Genomic DNA, 23,348 nt, shown 5'->3' with positions numbered 1-23,348 from the left:
GTAACATATATTCAAAATTCAAGTGAATCAATTTGTATTTGTTCCACTGATTAATATCAAAATGTTGATATTATCTTTTTATGCTTACCAATAATATATTAAGAACTGCGTAAGTGCGTATAGAACGACAATCTAGGCATCTATAAATAAATCAAAGATAAATATGTATCCCTCCTCCGATTTTAACGATATACCATAGACGCATATTATTTGACTCTAATACTATTTATAAATTTGATATCGTATAACAATTTTACAGGCATTCCAGTAAAAATACCAAAATAATATTACACTAAATGAATAATGCTAGTCGATATTTCGCTACACTGAAGAATGTGCAGTATTATTGATATAGTTGAGTTGACGTTTTTCGAACGGCCCAACATGGTCACACTGCTCAGTTGAGCGTTCAATTTGTTGCTGATCTTCGTGCGCTCAAGTTGCAAAGCGACGCATTTATTTTATTTTTACCAATAACATTTTTTTTTGTATTTTGCTGCTTTAAAGTACGCGCGCCGGCTGTTCAAATAACATACGTATGCTAAAATTTAAATTTAGTTTGTTTTTTGAAACGCAAAGTTCAGTGTGCACCGCTCTTTGTGTGAAATGTGCTGAAAATGTGTTTTTTTTTATTGTAAATAAAAATTAAAACGAAAACAAATATATGTTGCTATGCAGCGAATTGCACCTGTGTCTGCGCACTCAGTGAAGCCTGAAGAGCCAAGCCACAAAAGTGTAAAGTGCACTGGCCAGCAATAGCAGCAGCAGCAGAATTAAGCCGAAAACAAATACGAAACACAACAAAAGCGACAACAGCAACAACAGCAACAAAAGTTATTTTCTGTTTTCATTTTGCAACTCGAGAATTTCGCGCGTCGCTCGCTGCGCTCCAATTGCAGAAGCGCTTGGCTATTGTTGTTGCTGGGCGTGCTTCTCTTCTTCTGCTAAGCGACCCACACACAAATGAGGTAAAGAAAAACCAAAACACAAACACACACCCATACACATACACAAGATTTACAACACTTGTAATTCGATGCCTTCGTTTGTTTACGTTTTGCTATTGTTAAGCCATAGGGTTGCCAGACCGTCTGTGGCGGCAACCTAAGCCGCCTAACGGCTCGACACCAATTTTTCGTCCATTGCGTGCGGCCTTCAATTATAAAACTTTATTAAATACAAAATAATATTTGGGGTTTTTTTGTCACTGTCATCGTGTCTAATGATTTGCTCCATATTGGGTTCAAGCAACTAGAAAGTTCTCGTGCGCCACGCCCCCGGCCTGGGGGCCGCTCGCTTTCCATGCGCGGCCAATTGATTATGATTGAGTGATGGCGCGTTTGGCCTGAAACGGCTAGCGGCTGACTAAGTTGAAGCCAAGCTTATGCAACTGCACACACACACACACACACACACATTCAATCAGTGTTAAGCGCGAGGCAAAAGACTTTCGAATGGCGTTTGGCGACTTGTGGGCCAATCGGTTAATTGCATTTCCTGGCCACTCGTCATCATCAACATCAACATCAACGTTCATTACGATAAGCATCATCATTATGATCACCAGCATCAACATAATCATCATCATCATCAATTTGCGGCGTTAATTGTATTTTAATTACCAGGCGTTGGAGTTGCTGTTGTGATGCTCTGGTCACACTGCAAGAAATTGCGGTATTTCGCAGTATTGCAAAATGCATAAAACAAACACAGCAAGCAGCCCGATCGCATGAGCTGCACTTAAAAATACCCTGTAAATAGATGCCATTTGACTTAAGAAGAGGAACAAAATTTTACTGGAATAGAACTTTAAACTTAGGCAGGGAAAGACCTATTTAATTGGCAAATAGGACAAATTTTCTTATAAGAAATTGCCACTATGACTTAGCATATAAGAAAACGTATCGCAAGGACGACTCAACATGGAACTGTGAGACAACTTTGCTACGGGAATATGGAATATGTATGACTGGGGCGTTAGAAAAGCGAATTGGTTATGGAGGAACAGTTATAGCAGCTTTTGGCATAAGAAGGCAGAAAAACTATGGGTATTTCCTGTTTTGCACAGGACTTGACTACAAATCCAAATTCAGCAAGAAGTTACCCCATAGTAATATGCTATACAGGGTATAAAATGCATAATACAAAATGCCAATTCACGGTGCGGCATATCTCATAGATACACAAAATTGAAATTATAAAAAATGCTGCTGCTGCTGCTGTTGCAGGCGGCCCCATGAAAAGGCTCCTTTTGTAATTCAAAACTGCCGGCAAAAAGGCAGCAAAAACGAAAATCAGTTACTGAACGGGCATATCCGACTGCCTAATACTCGTTCCATACATTAAGTTGCCTTTTGCCCTTGCTAGTTCCATAAATGAAGGATCTATATGGAACTGCCACGCCTCAAGTGGAGGTCTATAGAGAAGCTGTGGAATAACTCGCTCCAGGTTCTGTGAGGCGAGACTATGCAAGCTTGATTGATCTGCCTCATGGCAGCTGAAAAACTTGCCAAGTTTATTAAGCAATTTCAAGGCTCTAGCTAAGGCAGCAGCAGAACCATATACACTCTCTTCTTACGTGCTGAGCGAGTATGCATATATAAAGAAATAAAGCAGCAACCAGTTGAACGCCCAGCGGCCCAGTCCCAGTCCCAGTCCCAATCCCAATTGCAGTTGCCCAGCCAGTTGGCCGCCTCGGACGGCATTTCTAACAGTCTGGACGGACGCAGGGACGGAGAGACGAAGTTGGGGACTGGTTGGCGCTGCGGATTGGCATTTGTAGGATAAGCAGCAGCAGCAGCCGCAGCAGCAACTGTTGCAGCCGGGCAAACGAGCGAGCCAGTTTTTACTTAACAACAACAAATGCAGCCGACAAACAAACAATTTCAATTGCTGTTGAGTGCCTTGCAAGGGTATCTCTGAGTGCATGCAAATGGGTAAGAGTGCTCGCGTCGGGAGTATCCGACTAGCAAACGTGCTGACTGCTGACTGCAGTTAGTACGGCTGGGCTTAGCCATGCGAAAGTTTCGTTAAAGAGAGCGGGTATATTGGTGGGTTGAAAATGTTTGTAACAGGCAACTGAAGACGTGGCCAAGCTCATGGGAAAACATGGGAATCAGTCAAATTGTTCCTTCTAGTGGGATGCGAATGAAAAGTGTCGCTGGGTATATTAAACTCTAGAGATCGAATAGATGCAATATATATTTATCATGCAACCAGCTTAATATATTTATCGATAACTCAGCTCATCGATAAAAGTCGATCTTTTGAATTGGCCTTTGATGCATAAACTGAAGCGCATCAAAGCTAGACACAACTCATTTGGCATGTGGACTATAAATGCCTCAGATTATGTCTAGATCTTCTCTTTACCTCAACCAACTTACCAACAGGGTATATGCTAGTCATGCTGCTTTTGTATTCTTCTGTTCAGGCCCAATTTGGCACACTGAGTTAGCTTTAAAGCCGAGAGTTTAGCCATTTGGCTTGTGTTTCCTCTTAAGCTTAAGTCGTTGATATATCTAAATCCTTTTGATGCCTAATTTCGCTCAGTGTAAACGGCTCTAAAAATCTAGCAAATCTCATATTCTAACCAGTTTTAACTTTTGTTTTTAATTTAACAAATGCAAACAGAACAGATAAAGAGAAAGAGAGAGAGAGAGAGAGAAGAATGAGGGCTGCTCAGGCAAGAGAGAGTAAGAGAGAGGTAGATAGGGACTCGCAGAGAGGCAGAGAGACGAGTTCAGCTTGTTGCAACTTTCGCTGTGCAGAAGAGAAGGATGCAGTGCGGCAGGAGAGTTGACAGAAGCGTGGATCTATTTTTGCAGCTGACTTTATCAGAGGCCACGCCCAGTTAAGCCAGTTTTGCTTGTGGGACAGACAGTTTGTTGTTGTAGTTGTCGCTGTGGGCAGCTGCGCGTTTGCCAGCTGTTGCGGCGCGTCAGTTGCTGCGGCAGCTGTGCGCGTGGGCAAACGAATGACTTAGGCAACAAACTTGCCGCACTTCAATTAAAAAAACAACAACAACGAGCGACGAACAAACATCAATTTATGCAAAACAATTCAATTTTTGCGCGTCGCTCGTTCGGTCATTTACCCTGACAATCGCATTAGGGCGCAACAGCAGCAGCAGCAACGGCAACTAAACGTACTTGAAACAAAGTTTCGTGTCACGCCTCAAAAACATCGTCGAACGTTTCACACGCTGCTGCAAGTGGGAGGCTGTTGCTGCTGCTGCTGCTGCTGCTGCTGCTGCTGCAGGTGTGTGGGAATCTTGGCAAAATAGCAAAAGTTCAATAGCATCGCATCAGCAGCAGCTGCTGCTGCAGCAGCATCTACCTTTTGCCTACACTGACAGAAAACACAAAATGCAAGCAATTTTCTTTATTAATTTGGTTTCTTCTCTGAAAGGCAGCATTGCTATGCATACAGTGTTCACTCGTTAAGAGCAACTTTAAGCGTTTTTCTTTAGGTAAGCAGTAGCTTGGCTCTGAGCGGCTTTGCTCGACTAGCAGTTGCTGTGCTTCTGCTGTTTGCTAGCTCCTATATCTTATTCAATTTGTGTGTTATATGGATGCTGTATGAAAAAGAGCATGCTCCAAGTGTGTGTATATTAGGCGAGCATCTATGCAACAAATTGGATGTCTGTAGCCTTTAGACTTGAGCATGAAAAGCTTTCAGGTTAAACTTCAGTCGTTTCAACATTTCTGAATCTTCCTACGTATATTCGTCCCTTCTTACCATCTACGTCTGAATGTTGCTTTCAAGGCAGTACAGTCATGCTCAGACTCTTCAAGCATCTGTACGAAAAACAGACTTCTCGATGAATTGTGTTAACAATTTTTGTGATTACGTTATTTAGAATGTGAGATGATTCATAATCAAATGGCAAATGCTGCTGAATATATCAAGAGCCAAGTGTTATCGATAACTTCAACTGTTGCTGCCGTAGAGTTATCGAAAAAAACATTAATCTTGCTTGGTCAGCTCAGACTATGCCCTTTATGTATATACCCTATGTGAGTATGCCCTGTGTCTATATGCCCCATGTATCAATGTATACCCTATGTGTGTATACCCTATGATACAGTCGTACGTATGAGTGATATATACCCTATGTGTACATACCCTTTATGTATATGCCCTTATGGCCTCACAGCAGTCATTCACTGCATTTCACACGCTTGTGCTATAAAACCAATATACCCGCTTAAGCATTTTGCAGAGTATCTGCCAATAATTCATGTCTTTTATAGTCAGCGTCGTTTCGCAGAGTGTATTAGCTGCACAAATGAGTGAGTGGGTGGCTGGCTAACCACTAAGCCACCACAACACTTTGACTCTGCCTCTGTACCCACCTCTCCCTCTCTCTCTCTCCTGCTCTCTGAGCTGACGCAATTGCAAGAGGCAATCAAGCCAAGGCAGCTAAGCATCTTTGCAGACAGCGCGTCGCTGCCAAATGAAGACGTTTTTGTTATTCGCATTTGCACGCAAATCCATTGTAACAAATATCTGGCTATTCACAAGACGCGCCACGCCCCCTGCCGCCCAACTGTGCAAGCGCTTGCTGATCGTCGTATGATTTGAAGCGCAAAAATTGTTGCCGCTGTCGTTTCACTCGTTGCAGCAACTGTCGCTCATATGTGGCAATGGGACAGCAGCAGCAGCAGCAGCAGCAGCAACAGTTGCTGCTGTTTGCGCACACATTGCATAAGGCCAATCGGCATCGCGTCGTGGGTGAAAGCGCGCATCCTTTCAAGATGCTGCCAATGGTTCTGCAATTAAAATGAGGCACATGCAACATGTAGCTGCCAATGCCAGACGCTGCCGCAGACAGTTATGTGTATATATATATATATATATATATATATATATATATATATATATATATATATATATATATATATATATAGATATATATCTGGTAAAAGTCACAGACAGCTTTCACCCAAAAGGAGCTGCCGGCAGCAGCAGCAGCAGCAGCAGCAGCAGCCAGCCAGCTAGTTGGCTTCCTTGCCAAATGCAGCATCTGCAGCCAGCATCCTACTCTAGCCTGTCTGTCTCTCCGCCTGTCTCTTTCTGCGGTGGCATAACCCACGTTGACATTGCCGATAAGTTGCAAAAAAAAAAAAAAAAAAAAAAAAAAAAAAAAAAAAAAACAATAAAAGAGAAGTAAATATAAAATAAGTTTCACCAGAAAAATGCTACATGCTTTGCGGCTGCTGCGGGCCAGGAGAGTGTGTGGGCCAGAAAAGAAAAAGGGTGTGGAGAGTGGCGGAGCGGGGGGCGCAGCGGCAACAGGAGAGACGGAGAGGGGGGGGGGGGGGCTTGGAAATTCGACAATTTGTCACGTTGTTGGCCAGTCGTGCGTTTATTTGCTTGCCTGATTGGCCGCATGCAGCAGCGGAAGTAAAAGCCTGCAGGTGCGCATCCCAGTTAAATAAACACACACACACACACACACACACACAGACAGGCACACACATCTAGCTATTCGTGTGTAATTCGACAATTGCGCGAAATTTCTCTTTTATTTATGGCAATTTCTTTTGTCTCTCACGACACAAAATCAAATATTAAAATGATGCGCATTGAATAATAGCTAAAAAAAAAAAGACAGCACAGCCAGCTAAAATAGCTAAAATAAAAGCTAATAAAATTGCATGTAAATATGTTTTAGCTACTTGTTTCTGTCGAGGCAATTAAAACATATATGCGCATAATTAAAGCACTCGCTGCCTTTGTCAGCGCTGCGAGGCGGCAGTTTCCACTGAAGACTGGCCGAACGGGTATCTTGGCTTGTGTGCTGAGTAGCGGGCGTCGCTGATGCCAGAAAGTATAACTAAGTATTCTTGCTCAGAGTGGGAAGCTGCACTGCTCTAGCCTCAGTCTGCCCGCTCGTCTGTTGGCCTTCATGTTTTTTCTGCTCATGCAGGGTATCTACTAGTCAAGCAGGGTATCTACTAGTCAAGCAGAGTTTCTTCTAATCATGCACGGTCATGAACTCTCAGCTTTGAGCACTTTTACTGCATAGCTAGAAGCTGATGAAAGCTAGAGACATCAGATTTCAGATACCTTCGTGGTTGTCTGAGAGTTTGAGGCAGCTTCTATGCAGGCAGGGTATCTTCAAGTCAGGCAGGGTATCTACTAGTCATGCAGGGTATCGCCCAGACGCGCACTCCCCTTTTGAAAAACTGTTACTTGTTTCATCGTTGTTATTCGAAACGAAAGACTTAGGAAACGAACTCGCTTGGCCCTTGACTCGGCAGTGGAGTACGCTGTGGCAGTGGCAGCCATTGCCAATTGCGCTTCGACGTGAAATATTTCACATTTGTCATTTGTGCCGCTGCGAACTGTTGCCTCCAGCTAGCTGCATGCCACACGTGCCGCAAATTGAGCAACAGCCACAAATTGGAAAAAATTATTTCAGCTTGACAAATGTTTGCAGATAAGAAATGATAACTCCAGGTGTTGACTTAGTAAACTTTGAGATAAGATCAGTTAGGTAGCTATATATGAAAATATCTGATTCACTTAGATGCACATATATATACATACAGAGAGAGAGAGGGAGAGAGAGAGAGAGAGTTAAATTAATTGAAGCTAAAACAGAAAATTTTTAAATCTTCAGTTTTAGAATTGACTATGGCAAGCCGAGGCATGAGAAAAGATGCCAAATGACTTGGCAACATTCAACAGTTCTGTTGTGTCACGAAACATTAGTGCGCGATGAGCTGCAGGTTCGATTCACTCATAATTCTGAGCAGGTCAGCTATGTATATGCTGGAAGCTGCTGTGAGCTGAAACATGAAACATGCATGTGGCATGCCAGAAGCAGACTCCTCTGACTCGAACAACACTTAATTGTTTTATAAATGTTTTCTATAGTTAACAGTTCTGCAACTGTTAAGCAGCTGTTACGAAAGGCTTTGCTTTTGTGTGAAATGGAATGTTAATGGGAATACAGATACCAGATACAGATACCAGATACAGATACCAGATACAGATACCAGATACAGATACCAGATACAGATAACAGATACAGATACCAGATACAAGGACTACGTATTCATTGGCTCGCAGACAAATCATCATCCAAACGAATGCTGACATCAGAAATATTCAGTTAACAGCTCTGTTCTGTTCTGTGCAGCTGTTAAGCAAATGTTAAGCTGGAGCTAATGGCCAAGTTGTGAAGCGACTGTTTCTACCTCTAGAGAACTTTAACTAACATTTCAGTCATGTTAACTTCATAACTGCTAAGCGGCTGTGGGGCAATGTTATGCTCGAGCTGTTCGCTGATAATGCACGCGCAGCTCATTTAAATTTCAAGTGAAATTTTCTTTATTCGATCTATCAATCGTGCGAGCGTATTTTGAAATGTTGAAATATATAAAACAAAACTGAAAATCTGAGTTGTCACGCACAACAACAGCAACAGCAGCAGCAGCAGCAGCAACAACAATAAGAACTAGTCGAGTGCTACGTGTTGGCTGCTAAATAATTAAAGTTTAAGTAGAGCTTGGACTTGGGCCGCAGTTTTTATTGGAGGCTGGACATGCGAGAGAGCTGCAACAGTTAAAGCAACAGCAGAAACAACAACAACAACAACAACAACAACAGCAAACATATATTATTATGAGAGAAAGTCACGATTTACACAAAAACAAAAAACCGGCAAAAATAATTACAACTGCCTCATGTTGTCGTCGTTGTTGTTGTTGTTGTTGTTTTTTATCTTCTTATTTTATATTTCGAAGAGCAACAAGCGAACACGATGTAAAACAAGCCAGAAGAAGCAGAACAATCACAACAAGCAGCAGCAGCAGCAGCAGGAGCAGAACACGCAACAGCCTAAAACAACAACAAATTCGCTTGTAATGAAATTTTTTAATTTTTATTTACTTAAAGCAAACAAAAAAAAACGAAAAGTGAGAAGAGAACGAAGTTAGAATGCTCTAAATTGCTGTAGGCTTATAGAAGTTACATGAAATAAATAGTAGTAGCTGCAAATAAGTAGCAGAAAAGCTGCTAGCATTTTAATAGTAGTAGAATACTAGTGTGACAGCAAAGTAGTAGAAAAAAATATGTAATAGTAGCAGAATATAAGCAGAGTAGCAGTAAGAGTAAGCTAGGAGTAGAATAATAACATCTATATAGTAGTAGAATGGAAGTTGATAGCACTAGGAGCATAGCAAAAAAGTAGTATATTTGTATAATAGTAGTAGAAGCAAAATAATTGTGAAATAGTAGTAAAAGAGCAGAATGGAATAAGAATTGAGCAAAAGTAACAGAATAGAAGAAAAATTTTAGGGACTTAGCAGAAGAAGAAGCAGCAAAAGTAGTAGAATGAGCAAATGAGTAAAATAGTAGTAAAATATAAGTAAATAGTAGCATAAAAGATGAGCAAGATCTTATGAATAAATTCATAAAACAAAAAGCACTACATCGACTATTCTCTTGTTACTGATCAAGAATATACATATATATATATATATATATATAGATATAGATAGATCTGCTAGCCGCGCTTAGCGCTGGATGACAGCAACTTTTACGATGCCCTCAAAAAGTGCTTTAACGACTTCTATGGAAATTTCAACATGATTTTTCGTATATTAAAATCAAGAGCCATGAAACAATGCGACGCGTCGGTCAAGAAGGCGGCAGCAGTTGCTGGCGCTGTTGCGTGCCGTTGTTGTTGCTACAATTTCGGTTTTGTTTTCAATTGTCAACGAGTGGGCGTGGCCGGAAGTAACGAGTGCTTAGAACTAATTGCCAAGTAAACAAGAAACAGACGCCGCTTGAGGTCAGCGACAGGTGAAAGGCCAGCGTCAAGCCAAGCCAAGCCTCGTTGCGCTTGGCTTTCCCCTGTCCAGCGCCTGCAAAGACAGCGAGAGAGAGAAAGAGAGAGTGAGTGAGAGGTGGGCAGTGGGCGTGGACTGTAGGAAGTCTGGTTGTTGTACCCATTGAAAACTGTAAAGCAGGGTATAATAGGCTTAACAGGCTGAAGAAGAAGTCAACGAGATTCCGAATGAGTGCAGCTCAAGTTGAACTCTTCATTCGTTCGTCCTGCTGCATAGCTGTTCCTTAGATTGATGCAGCGCAGAGGATATCTGCTAGTCGAACACTTTCTACTCTTACTCGTGTCTTTTTCGAGCCGTAATTGTAACTGCCAAATAATTTGTTGCGCAGCTCTCAAGCTAAGCGATTATCATTATAATTATGTTCAATGCGGTTGGGATTGTGATTGCGGTAGATCGTGATTAGCCCAGAGAGCTACGAAGTCTCGACACTCCAGTGGATCTAACAAAGATGCCGACAACAACAACAGCAACAACAACAGCGGATGTGAATGACGATTGAGAGACAGTCAAACGGATGCTGTTGATGAAAGGCGAATGACGCTCGAAGTCGCGGCGGAATGCCGCGCATGCCTTCTCCATGCTTTCCAGCGCCAATCACTTCGATGACTTTGACATTGGGGGTAGTCCATTATTAAGCTATCGATAAGCTATCGATGGCTCAGGCTATGGCAGGCTCGTGACAGATGCCAATCAGAAACTTTCGCATTTCGCCTGACAAGCGCTCGATTCGAATTGTATTCCATTTGTTCATATGGTCAACCTCTTGTCAAGCCCATGTCAAATATGTATGGCAGTTGTCAATAACTAAACTCACCTCACGCCTGACCTATCGATAGATTATCGATTATTGACTTATTCAACTGTCAGCCAAGACACAATTTGCAGGTGCCAGTGAAATCTCTTGTCAAGCTCACGTCAAATGTGCATGGCAGCTGACTCTGGCTATGCCCTGTGCAGACTTCATAATTGAAATTGTAAAACTTTAAAGCCAACTCCAGCCATTGTCGCAATACTTAATCTCTATTTTGTGCATCAGCTCTGTCCTCAAACAAAAAAAAAAAAAAAAAAAAAAACCTAATTTCAAAATCCGCAAAACGTATCGTTCGCTCTGCTATTGCCGATCGGGAGGTACGCAACTCAAGACAATTTACCGCCACATATTTATGGAAAAAAGATTTTGGTGGCGCCTCGTCGACTGCCCCCGAAATTCGAGTTTGTTGCCTAAGTCTTTCGTTTCGAGACGGCTGCAGTTCGGAGTTCGGGTGTCGAATGTCTTGAACTTTAGTGCCCAGGCTACCATTCGGGCATTATGTAAAGATCGGAGCACAAATGATTTATAGAGCCACATAAACAGTTAATAAATACGTTGTAAGCCAACGTTTTGATGGATCGAATGGGAATGGAACAGAGGCGGGCGAGCTCGAAATGAATAGGAAAAACTGAGCGAAGTGAGACCCAACAACAGAAATTGTCTTGTGCATAATTTCAATAATAAATTTCCATAATTTTCAACTTGTTTTGCTGTCGATTGGCGATGGTTTGTTGTTGTTGCTGATTGTTGTCGTTGTCGTTGTTGTTGTTGCTGTTGCTGTTGCAATTGCTGTTTGTTTGCTGCAAGTGAAGCGTAGAATTACGTGAAAGAAAAGTGAAATTATGCAGCGCGTAGACGAAACGCAACAACAAGTTGTTGTTACAGTTGTTGTTGTCACAGTTGTTGTCTGCCTAGATGTGTGTGTGTGTGTGTGTGTGTGTGTGCGTGTGTGTGTGATGCGTGAAAGCCACCAAAAACGTTGAGCGTCGCCTCATTCAATGCGTGCGACCCAATTTCCAAATTCAATTGCAAGTTCAAGTTTTATTTCTATATATGTATCTTGATATATACCCATTAAAGCTGTCGCAGGGTATATTGACTTCCACTTTTGCTATAGATCAGCTCTATCAGTTAGCCTTAGGCATTAGTTGTCCTCTAAGAGTTCACTCAATAGGAGCCATGTGAAGGCTAATGAGAATGAGAAAGTTATCGATAACTCAATCAAGGGCTCTGATATAGTTATCGAAAATGGTGTCACCTTTATTTGGTCGGCATAAGCTTGACTCTCGCGCTCTCTCTCTCTCTCTTCCTCTCTTTCTCTTCTTACCTCTATTACTCGTTTCCTCTCTCTCCGCCCTCCTTTCTCTATCTGTCCTGATCTCCCTCCCTCTGTATCGCTTTCAGTCTCTGCCTTTTTCAGAGTCTTGCAGGGTATCTTGAGCGTCGACTTATGTCAGCTGTTTAGCTCCATTGAAGCTCGCTTCTACTTTAAGCACATTCTTTCACTTGTCAATTGACACGCAGCGCACGCTTGTGCTCATGCCACCTTTCTCACTCTCACTCTCTCTCTCTTTCTCTGCCTGTCTCTTTCTCTTTGCAGCTGCGCCTGAGGCGGAAGCACAAGCAATAGCAGCCGCAGAGATGATGATGATGATGTCGCCAGCATTGGCATCGGCATCGGCATCGGCGTCAGCGTCGACCGATTGCAGCAGCAGCAGCATGCAGGGCTCAACGACGAGCAGCGCCTCGAGTGATGTGATGACGCTGACCACTACAGCGGCATCGTCGTGGTGCGCCATGCCGGCCAGCACACGTTTGCGTGTGGTGCGGCTCGTACGGCCACATCAGCGCCGGCTGCTGATGGTGCCGGAACGCAGCGCCACATTTGGCTTTGCGGTGCGCGGCGGCAAGGAGCATGGCATCGGGTTCTTCGTCTCGCACGTGGAGCACGGCGGCGAGGCGCAGCTGAAGGGTTTGCGCGTAAGTGGATCAGTCCGACAATGTGGGTCAGTCACGCAGCGCACATTATGCCAATTACGTGACTGCACCACCCAGTTGAACGAACTTTGCTTCACCTCACCTCCACATGACTTTCCCTAACTCCATGGCCAACCCACAGATTGGCGACCAGATCTTGCGCATCAACGGCTATCGACTGGAGGATGCGGTCCACAAGGAGTTCATCCAGCTGGTGGCCAGCCAGGATCGAGTCACACTCAAAGTGCGAGGCGTGGGCATGCTGCCAGTCAAGGAGTAAGTGAGAAGCCATTTCATCATTCCATTCATTCCGACGGATTAATCTCGATGAACTGTAGTGGAGCTCAGCTTAAAGCTTAGTTCATCAGTGACAATCAGATTAGATGGTCTTGATTGACAACCTCTTCCTTCTCGACATTCACAGCCAGCCGGATGAGCGTCTGTCCTGGAGCGTGGTCAAGCTGCCCAGTGTGAGTGGGACACCATCGGAGAGTTCATTCAAGGCGACGACGGAACGACGCACGGCCAGCCGGGACATCAATGTGGTGCTGCATGTGGCGCCGCGCACCAAACTGGGCCTGGGCATTTGCAAGGGGCCCGAGTGGAAGCCGGGCATCTTCGTGCAGTTCACCAAGGAGCGCAGCGTGGCCCGGGAGGCGGGTCTGCGGCCGGGCGATCAAATACTCAGCGTGAACAGCATTGACTTCTCGGACGTGCTCTTCAGCGAGGCCGTCGCCGTCATGAAGGGCTCCAGCAAGCTGGATATGGTGGTGCGCACCGCCGCCGGCTGTGATCTGTTTCCCGGCGAATCGAGCGGCTACAATAGCTCAGCCAGCTCGGTCACTGGCGACCAGAGTCCATGCTGGGCGGATGCCAAATCGAAACGGCTCACAGCAGTGCGCGAGGAGCCCACTCCAGCGGGTGGTGCAGCGGTGCAGGTGCACAAACAGCTAAACAAGACAATTATCAAGCTAACAGAGAATGGCACCTCCATCAACAGCACCTTCGTAGCCAATGCCTGTGGCGCTCAGCAGCAGCAGCGTGAGCACGAGCAAACCCTGGAACAGCTGTCAGTCAGTCGCAGCACCACGATGCGACGCAGCTGCTCGGTGGCTGCGCCTGCACCACCGCCGCCAGCTGCAGCAGGAGCAGCAGCAGCGCTCAGCAGCAGCAGTGCTGGCAGCAGTCTCTCCAGTGCCATAACCGAGGAACTCAAGAAGCGCAAAGAGGTAAAGCAGCAGAGACTATGCACGGCAGTATACCCTGTAAAAAATTGTGAAGTGTATATAGATTAGAGAGTTGCTAGATCTCAAAGATTTTCACAGTCTTAACTCGCTCGAACATAAAGCTTATGATCTATTCTCGTCTTTCGATAACTATCGAACATGTCGATCTTTATATACCCTGTAATCAGGGACGTGTCTTTAGAGCATATAGTATGCCAGACATTTTCATTTTAAGCTAATGCTATTTATTCAACTTAAGGATCGGCAGCTTTAGGCCTTGGCTTTAATTTAGAGCTTCGATAACACATTCGATAAATATCGATATGGGAGTTGACTGAAAATGCTTAATCTGCTTTGGTTTTCTTCTGTTATACAGAAGTCCTTACGCTTTCTCTGTTTTTAAATTTTCGCTGTTTTTAAATTTTTCCAGCAATCGATAAATATCGATTAATCTTGATTAAGACATTTAAATAGCCACAAATGCTTTAAAATTTGTCATGTATAGGTGACAAGTGATTTCTAACTGCATTTTTTTTAACAATAATCGATAAATATCGATAGCTTAAGGCATATTTCATTGATATATCTTCAACATTTTGCAAGCAACATTAATTTACTTGTTAAAATTTGAAGTTTAAAGATTTCATCTGCATTTGTGATGCGATAACAAAATTATGCGTGTGCTTGAATAAGATCGATAAATTTAAAGAAAAAAAAAAAAAGTATTTCAGGCAAATAAACTCTTTTGATGCACAGCTGTTAACAGCGCAACAGCTAATCGAGCATGCTTACTCACTCTCTTTCACTCTCTCTTTGCAGAAGCAACAGCAGCAGCAGCTGGTGGTGGGGCAGCGGAGCAGCCAATTGAGTCGCGATCGCGATCGGCTTAGAGATCGAGATCAGCGAGCTGAAGATCGACCACACAATGGCGCTGGCAGCAGCCGCAGCATTGCACAAGTGTCGCACAAACGCGAACGCAATGCGGCGAGTGGTGCAGCCAGCGGCGGTGCGGGTGGTGCGGGTGGTGCGGCTGCCGCAGCAACTGCAACGGGCGATCAGCACACGGCGCTGATGGATGAATTTAAGCGCGCGCATCAGCGCATGTTTCGGAACGGGTTCCATGAGAGCGAGCACAAGGTGAGCTGGCCAAAATAATAGTTGTTGTTGTTGTTGTTGCTGCTGGTGCTGTTGTTGCTGCTGTTAGTTGCAACACATAAAGCCAAACCAGCAGCAACGATGGCTACTTGCAAAGGTCAAGAGAGCTGCGGACGGCACTTGTTGTTGTTGGTGTTGTTGATCGTGGATTGTTGATTGTAGTTAGCGTAAGTAGTTGCTGTTATTGTTGTTGTTGTTGTTGTTGTTGTTGTTGCTGCTGCTGCTATTGCAGCTGCTGATTGTTAGGCATGTGAAGCATTTGTTAGCCACTTGACTGAAGTCAAGTGAATGAGGGCACAACAACAAGTGTCTAAGACAAATTTAGGTGGATACATATAGAATAGAAGAAAGAGACGGGGATAGAGACAAAGACAGAGGAAGAGCGCGAGAGAGAGAGAGAGAGAGAGAGAAAGAGAAGCGAAACAGTTGCGCTCTACATTTGGGTCTTTCCTCGAAAGCTCCTTAATTACTCAAGCTCTTCACTTCAAATACAGTAAAAACATCTGCAAGCGAACCAAATATGCTTCGTCTATTGATGAATGCCTAAACAGGTTATATGAGCTGCAGCATGCATATATATTCCTGATCAGAATAATTAACTGAGCCGATTTAGCCATATTCGCCACGAAGTAATTAATTTGGAAGACGAATTTGATGTATTCCAATGGAGATACATATTATCTTTAAGAGTACAGTAAAGCTAGACTAAAATAGACAACTTAAGCTGAAACATTCAGCAAAAATCAAAGCTATATGAGACAGTGCGAGGGAGAGAGGCAGAGACTAAAGTACAGTCTGACCAAAGGTATTCTAATTCCAATAAAGCTGAGCGCTTAGCAGAGCTATCACTGTACTTTCTATATACTTTCTTTGCCTGCAAAGTACTCAAACACCCACACTTGCTGCGGTACACGCCAGATAGCTGACTTGAGTTAATACAAACTCATAGACATTTAGTTGATTACGAAAAAAGAACATATATATATCTATAGCTTTCTACAGGTAACGCAAATGCCAATCGTAATTAACTACTTATTTTCCAAAGGATATTTCCCATTTGGATCTATCTATAGAGCAGGTCAACATAGAACCAACTGGAAGCTTCCAGCGCTCTAAATGTGATTTGTTGATAACTGTTTTGATTTACCACGCCCCCAAATGTCGTATTTATATAATATTTGGGTTATCTATAGATAAGTTCTTACGCAACTGGTTTATCAAATTTTGGCTTTCCAGTCAGACAACTGCAAGAGATACGCCTGCCTCGACTCTAGCTTGAAAAGCAATCAAAAAATATAGAAAAGATATAGAAATATCCGATTCTATCTACTGACAATCAAGGCGCATATTGCTCACTTATTTAGAAGCAGAAGCACAATATAAAAGCTTGACGTACTTCCCTATTGACATTGCTCAAGCTAATCGCAGTAAGAGTCTAGTTTTTTCCAGTGAAAAATAATAATCTAGATCTAATCTAGATGGTTTCACTAGATAGATAGATAGATAGATACCCTTTCAAGGGGTCGAGTCTATGCATTTATGCAAATATTCTATGCAAGCTAATCGTATCTGCTCTGAGAGGGAGAGATAGAGACAGATAAACTATATAATTCATTTAGCAGCTGCAGCTAATTTAGATCCAGAGATAATAGAGCTTAATGCACAACTTGTTGGTCACGTATATCCAGAGAGAGAGAGAGTAAGTAATATGATTAGAAATGCAGATAAGATTATATATGTATATATATATATAAACTTGGGCTGGGATTAAGATATAATACAGCTTACACTGAGTAGACCTTATAGATCTTGTAAGTTATAAGCTTCTGAACCATTGGGAATATGCATATGATCATGCTCAAGACTCTAATGGATGTTTGCCTAGCCATACCTATTCGTCTATCTTATCGTAATCGAATCCTGATCGATAACTTTTGAATTTTCATGAAACCGATTAAAATCGATAACAAAACTCGCAACTTTCAAGAGCTAATTTAGTATTGATATTCATCTAAACCATGCGATTCATGATCATATGGCAAAGCCTATTGAATATTTCAATGACAAAAAGTTATCGATAGTTGCTGTTATATAGTTGTCGCTTATGGTAATACGCTACTTGATCAAAATCAATAACATAGTTTGTCTATAATGCACATACAGTTTCTTTCAACAAAATCGTTGTTTTTAAATTTTCAAGAAATCGATTAATATCGATAACAAACTTTTGTCATATTGAACACATATCGCAGGTTCTAAAGTCTGCACTCATTCAATTTGTCTTAGAAATTCTCATGGAGTACCAGAAATTGTAGAGTATTCTCTAGTTGGGTATACCTTAGCGATTGCCATACCAATAATTTGTTTTTTTTTTTGCAGCTGTGTCTTATACCGTCTATCTATTTTAATCTATATATAAACTAAAACATCATTAGCAGCGGTTCAAGCAGGGTATATGTTAGTCGTGTATGCCCTGCGACAGCAGTCGAACTTGCAATTGCACAAGCTATATTGCTAGGGCTAAGCAGTAGGCTAATCAGTCAAATATTTGATAAATTGTATATGCACACACACACACACACACACACACACACACACACACACACACACACACACACACACACACGGCGTCTGTTGAGGTGTTTATTTTGTTGACCTTGTGTCACTGGGATTTTTTCTTTAAAGTTAAAAGCTTAGTTTACGTTAAGCAATTAGTTGGCTTTCCCTTTTTGGGCAGCATTTTTTATCTAATTGCAACAATAGCTGTTGGCTGTGAGCAGCCGCACCACCCGCACCGCTGCCCATGAGTCATCCCATCAGCAAATAGAAGGCAGGTGTGTGTTTCTCTCCCTCTCGCTCGCTCTCTCTCTCTCTTTGTTATCTTATCTCATGGCGCAGCGGCGGCAGGTGAGCAAATCGCGACGCGCTGCTATTGCTCTGTTCGAGCTGTTCGCTCCAGTCAAGCGAGCGATTGGCGAGCGTCAACAACGTTGCAACAACGGTAGAACAACAACAACAAGAAGAAGAAAAACAGCATTGGCAAATATTTTGAAGTAGAACTTCTAGAGTTTTCAAATGAGTTTGCTACGTGCCAAAAAAGAGGGCGGCAGCAGAGAGGGTGGGCGTGCCAGCGATATGCCCACCATGCGACCCGTCTCCATGGGCGGTCCTCTGGTCATGATGTCCACCTATGAGGTAGAGCTGCACTCACTACAAGAAAAGTCAATCAATCGATTAATCGATCAATCAGTCAATCAATCGATTTTAATTAAAATTTGATTGTTTTGTTCTCGTTTCTCATTTTTGGATTTCTCATTTTATATTTTGTAGGAGCGCGGCGAGACGCTGAAACGCACTTCGATTATGCCCGATGATAGCTGCTATCGCAACAACAACAACAACAACAGCAACAGCAGCAACAACAATAGCAACAGCAGCAGCAATAATATTGCCAACAACGGAAGCAATCGCATGTTGCTGCTTAATGGCAACAGCAACAACAACAACAACAACAGCAACAGCAGCAGCAACGTGAATGGATCGCCGGAATTGCCGCCGCCGGTAAGCGAATTGCATTTAGATTAATGAATTGCCAACGAATTGGCCTATTTGCGCTGAAAGTTACTTAAAGCTTAATTGCATCGCGCTCTAAACGATTTCAATTTACGCTCTACATCAGACATGAGTCAAACTTAAAGCGTCGCATAGCCTGTCGCACACGTTTTAATGAGCTTTTCGCTGAGTAGACCTCAGCTTACGTTTAGTTATGAGACGCTCCCACTAGATTGAGCTTTAAATGCGCTTTCATTAGCTTGCGTTGAGTTTCAAAGAGCTTTAATAATCTGCAGTTAAGCCTATATTGAGCTTTTCTGGGAGCTTTGTGGCTTTAATTGAGTTATATCTCAAGTAAATCCAACTAAATCGAGCTTGCATTCAGCTTAAATGCGCTTAAATTTATAATAAAAAAAAAATAGGTGACTTGGCAGCTTTTAATTGCTTGAAGCTATTCAAGCAGGCAGCGCAAAAGAAGAAGTCGAAGGTATATTAATGTGGATCTCCTCGAAAGCTTTCCAAATCTTGTAAAAAATAATGCTAATATAACATATAATTAATATTTAGACGAGCATTGCGCAGTCGATTATGCTCGACTGCAACGTTCTTAGTTATTTTAGATATCTTCTTTTTTTTCATTTTACTTTCTGCCACGCTCGCAACTTTATTTATATCGAAACTTATCAAAACTTATCTATGTACGCCAGTCACTCATGCTATCCCCCTCTCTTTCTCTCTCTCTCTGTAGCCACCTCAGTTTGCCAATCCACAGCAGAAGCAGCAAGCGTCGCCGTCGCCGTCGCAGTCGATAGCGCAGCCGCCCACACAGCTCAAGCTGAGCATACCCAACGGCAATGGCAACGGCCAACAGCTGACCGCTCGAAGCAAGCAGCTGAGCACAGCATCAGCAGCAGCATCGCCTCTGTCGCCGGTGCGCAGTCCCAGCGTGCAAATGCGTGCGCCAGTAATGCCGCAGCCCGACTACGATGCAGCCACAGCAACGCCAGCAAATGGCACTCAGCAGCGACGCACGCTGCGTCTGGGCACTGTGACCATTGGAGAGTACAGCGGAGAGCAGCGCAGCAAGCGTGAGATGCTGCGCAACACAAGTGCTGGCAGCGCTCAAACGAATGGCATACTCAAGAATGGCAATCGCAGCAGCAACAGCTTCAGCAATAGCAACAGCAGCAGCGGCAGCAACAACAACCGCCAGCAGCAGCAGCAACAGCCAGAAAAATCTATTAAATTTGGCAACTAACTTAACAGAAAAAAAATCTAAAAAAACATTTGTGCAATATGTTTTAAGCAGACGTAGTACAAAAAAAAAAACTAGAATTTATAAAAATATTTTTTTTTAATACTTTAAATTTTTTTTATATATATATTGTTGAATATTTGTTATTTAACAATTAAATGCTTAGCTGCTATTATTAATTTACGTAATTACTATACTTAAACTATATATATATATATATATATATATATATATATATATATATGTACTATATACTATATAAATAACGATTTGTAATAAAAGCCGAAAGCAAACCGACAAAAAAAAAAAAAACAACGACAACAAAGACTCTTTGATAAGCTGTGAAAATATTTAGCTGCTTGCGTCAGCTCTTCACATTATTATTAGACAAGCCCAAAAGGCAAAACATTGTCATATTCTTTATTGTAGCTACGCTGATTTGTTTTTTATCTACTCGATTGGGTACTTCTGCTAATAACGAGCACAATTGCTGGCTACTTCAATGAGCGCTGATATTTGACAACGTTTTGAATTTCGCGCCATAGTTGAACGCGTCAAGCATTGCATACTTTTAGGAGATAATTAAAATTACATTTGACATACTGCACTCAGCAATGATAAGAGTTGAAGAGAGGTCGCTTTCGCTTACAGTACCACACTAAAGCGCATGCGACTGTGACGTCACATTAGCGATTGCATGCGGCAACTACCAATGAACTCATGTACTGATAACAATATTCCCCATTAATAATATAAATTAATGTGTATACACACAAATAGTCATGGACTATTTAACATAATTGCAGTTAATTAATATTGTAACAACTCATATATAACATATGTGACGTCATGCTCTACGCGCACGTCGCGTGTTATCTCTTGCAATACTGAACTCAATATAACGGTAGTCGGTCAAAACAAAATGCAAATTGGCTTGAGAGCAGCAAGCGGCGAGTGTGAAAGAGAAAGAGAAATACTTACTATAACGACTAATTGTGCCTCGCTGCGTTTGCTTCGGTTCTTCGTTGACTTTCATTAGGTGCAAGCGAGATGGCAGCTGTCCATTTGATCGGCTTGTGCACTGGATTTGACAACTTTGAAGTGGCCATTTTTAAATACTTTTACAACACTCGAAACATTTTTTGAATATTCAAACAATGTTTTATCTAAGCTGGCCTTGATTTCTATATATATATTTATAGATTAGTGCAAATTATTAAACGAGCTGAAGCAGGCGCAGAAATTAGATAGAAATTTCGGCAAGAAAAACTTTTTTTAATTATTCAATTACGTTCTGAGACGCCGAAAAGAAAGGATAGAAAATCGAAATGTCTGATGTACCGTCGCGTGATGAAGTGCTAAATCTAAGCCTGGGTGAGCTGCCTTGTATCATATATACCCTGTGATTACCTATAGATAATAGCTCCTTCCTGAACATATATATATATATATATATAAATAAAAATATGTATATATATGTTATATATGTATGTTATAGATGAATACATTCATCTGTATGTGCATGTGGAGCACAAGAACAAGATGTATGGCAGAAGGGGTCAGCATTCCAGTCAGGCGCAGCAGCGACGACGCTACGAGCAGTCGCACTACTTTGCGCCGGCTTATCAGCGACGACAGCAGCAGCAGCAGCAGCAGTTGCAGCAGCAGCAACAGCAACAACAACAACACCAGCAGCAGCAGCAGCAACAGCAGCAACAACAGCAGCAGCAGCAACAGCAACAGAATCGCGACGAGCAGCAGCAACAGACGCTGAATGATACGCTGGAGACACTGTGCCTGGGTCAGGATTGCATTAGCAAGCTGCGCCAGGAGCAGCAGCGACTGCAGCAGCAGAGCGTCGAGGAGATGCGTCTGCTTCAGCAGCGTTTGCGCATGCAGCGCCAGCAGGGCGTCGAGCAGATGCGTCTGCTGCAGCAGCGGCATCGCCAGCAGCGCCAGACGCTGCAGCAGCGCATCGACGAGGAGGAGCGCAACGATCGACAGCGTCGCATCGATCATCAGCACATTATGCAGCTGCGCAGTCTGCAGCGACAGCGACGCGAGCAGCAGCAACATCAGCAGGAGCAGCAGCATCAGCAGCTACAGCAGCACCAGCAGCACCAGCAGCAGCGCATTCAGCAGCTCTATCAAAAGCAGGAGCAGCGTCGCCAGAGCATTGGGGTCGAGAACTACAATGTGTTTCTGAAGCTGACCAGCGACATGTCCCCAGCGAACCGCGTGCAGTCCAGCAAGGACAGCGCGGACATCAAGCAGCCGGCGCAGGGGCTGCTGATGCCGCCCCGATTTGTGGTGCCCGAGCTGCCGCTTTGGTATATGCCGCCCAAGCTCAGCTATGAGGGCATTCAGGCCAACAAGGAGGAGCTGCTCGCCGAGAACAAGCGCCGCCTGAACGCGCTCAAGGACTCGTTCAATCTGGACAGGCGCGAGAACGATATCGTCTTCAAGCTCGAAAATGACGACTTTGGCGCCAATGGCATCTCCACTGAGGAGGTGATCGCCGAGATCGAGGACCAGATGAAGGAGGAAATCGAGATGGAGGATGACATCAACAGCGATATGCTCTACATACCCACCAATTTTTCGTTGAACGAATGATCGCATACACCAACAATAGCCGCACTTTCGTATACCCTACAAAAATGAACAACTATTGAATAAAGAAACATTGAAAATATTGTCCTTAGGACGAATATTTGCTCAATATCAATATTGAAATGCGACAAAAGACAACGAACTCTAGAATACACTGCCCAAAAATTATTTTTGTAATATACGAATATTTGTATACACTCTAACTATACACTCTATTGATATGAACGAATGAGTTGACAAGAAAACACCAGGAAAATCAGGAAAACAAACAACATTTCGCTGTCTATAAATATAATTTGACAGACTCGTTAAGAGCGTGAGATTGGCGCAGCAATCACTTGATCAAAGTCCGCTGTAATCGCGCTGCATGCAACATGTTGCACAACAACAACAGCAACAGCTCGAGAAGCCTTGTTCAAACAAGCGCAACGAAAATTTACAATTTAACAGCTCCACAAATCATACTGAATGTTATATCAATGATCCATAATGTTCTGCGATTATCATTATCATTATCATTATCATTATCATCATCATCATTATGATACTAATGATTGTGTATCATAATTTATTGTCATTGTCATTGTCATTGTCATTGTCATTGTCATTGTCATTGTCATTGTCATTGTCATTGTCATTGTCATTGTCATTGTCATTGTCATTGTCATTGTCATTGTCATTGTCATTGTCATTGTCATTGTCATTGTCATTGTCATTGTCATGTCATTGTCATTGTCATTGTCATTGTCATTGTCATTGTCATTGTCATTGTCATTGTCATTGTCATTGTCATTGTCATTGTCATTGTCATTGTCATTGTCATTGTCATTGTCATTGTCATTGTCATTGTCATTGTCATTGTCATTGTCATTGTCATTGTCATTGTCATTGTC

General features: G+C 42.8%; 1 protein-coding gene across 1 annotated transcript; it reads left to right on the top strand.

Annotated features, from left to right (window-relative positions):
• The first annotated feature begins 447 nt into the window (after nucleotides 1-447).
• On the top strand, nucleotides 448-22,458 carry LOC111596472 (myb-like protein AA). Its single transcript, XM_030223583.1, has 9 exons — nucleotides 448-536; nucleotides 12,278-12,657; nucleotides 12,797-12,930; nucleotides 13,079-13,883; nucleotides 14,700-15,017; nucleotides 18,366-18,596; nucleotides 19,336-19,805; nucleotides 21,660-21,883; nucleotides 22,073-22,458. Exons 2-9 carry the CDS (start codon nucleotides 12,319-12,321, stop codon nucleotides 22,456-22,458), a joined length of 2,907 nt encoding a protein of 968 aa, XP_030079443.1. The 5' UTR covers nucleotides 448-536; nucleotides 12,278-12,318.
• Nucleotides 22,459-23,348: the final 890 nt, after the last annotated feature.

The sequence above is a fragment of the Drosophila hydei genome, unplaced genomic scaffold, assembly GCF_003285905.1.
Source record: "Drosophila hydei strain 15085-1641.00,03,60 unplaced genomic scaffold, DhydRS2 tig00000237-arrow-arrow-pilon, whole genome shotgun sequence".
NCBI classification, from domain to species: domain Eukaryota; kingdom Metazoa; phylum Arthropoda; class Insecta; order Diptera; family Drosophilidae; genus Drosophila; species Drosophila hydei.
The sequence above is the reverse complement of the archived record's forward strand: the minus strand, read 5'-3'. Positions and strand labels throughout refer to the sequence as shown.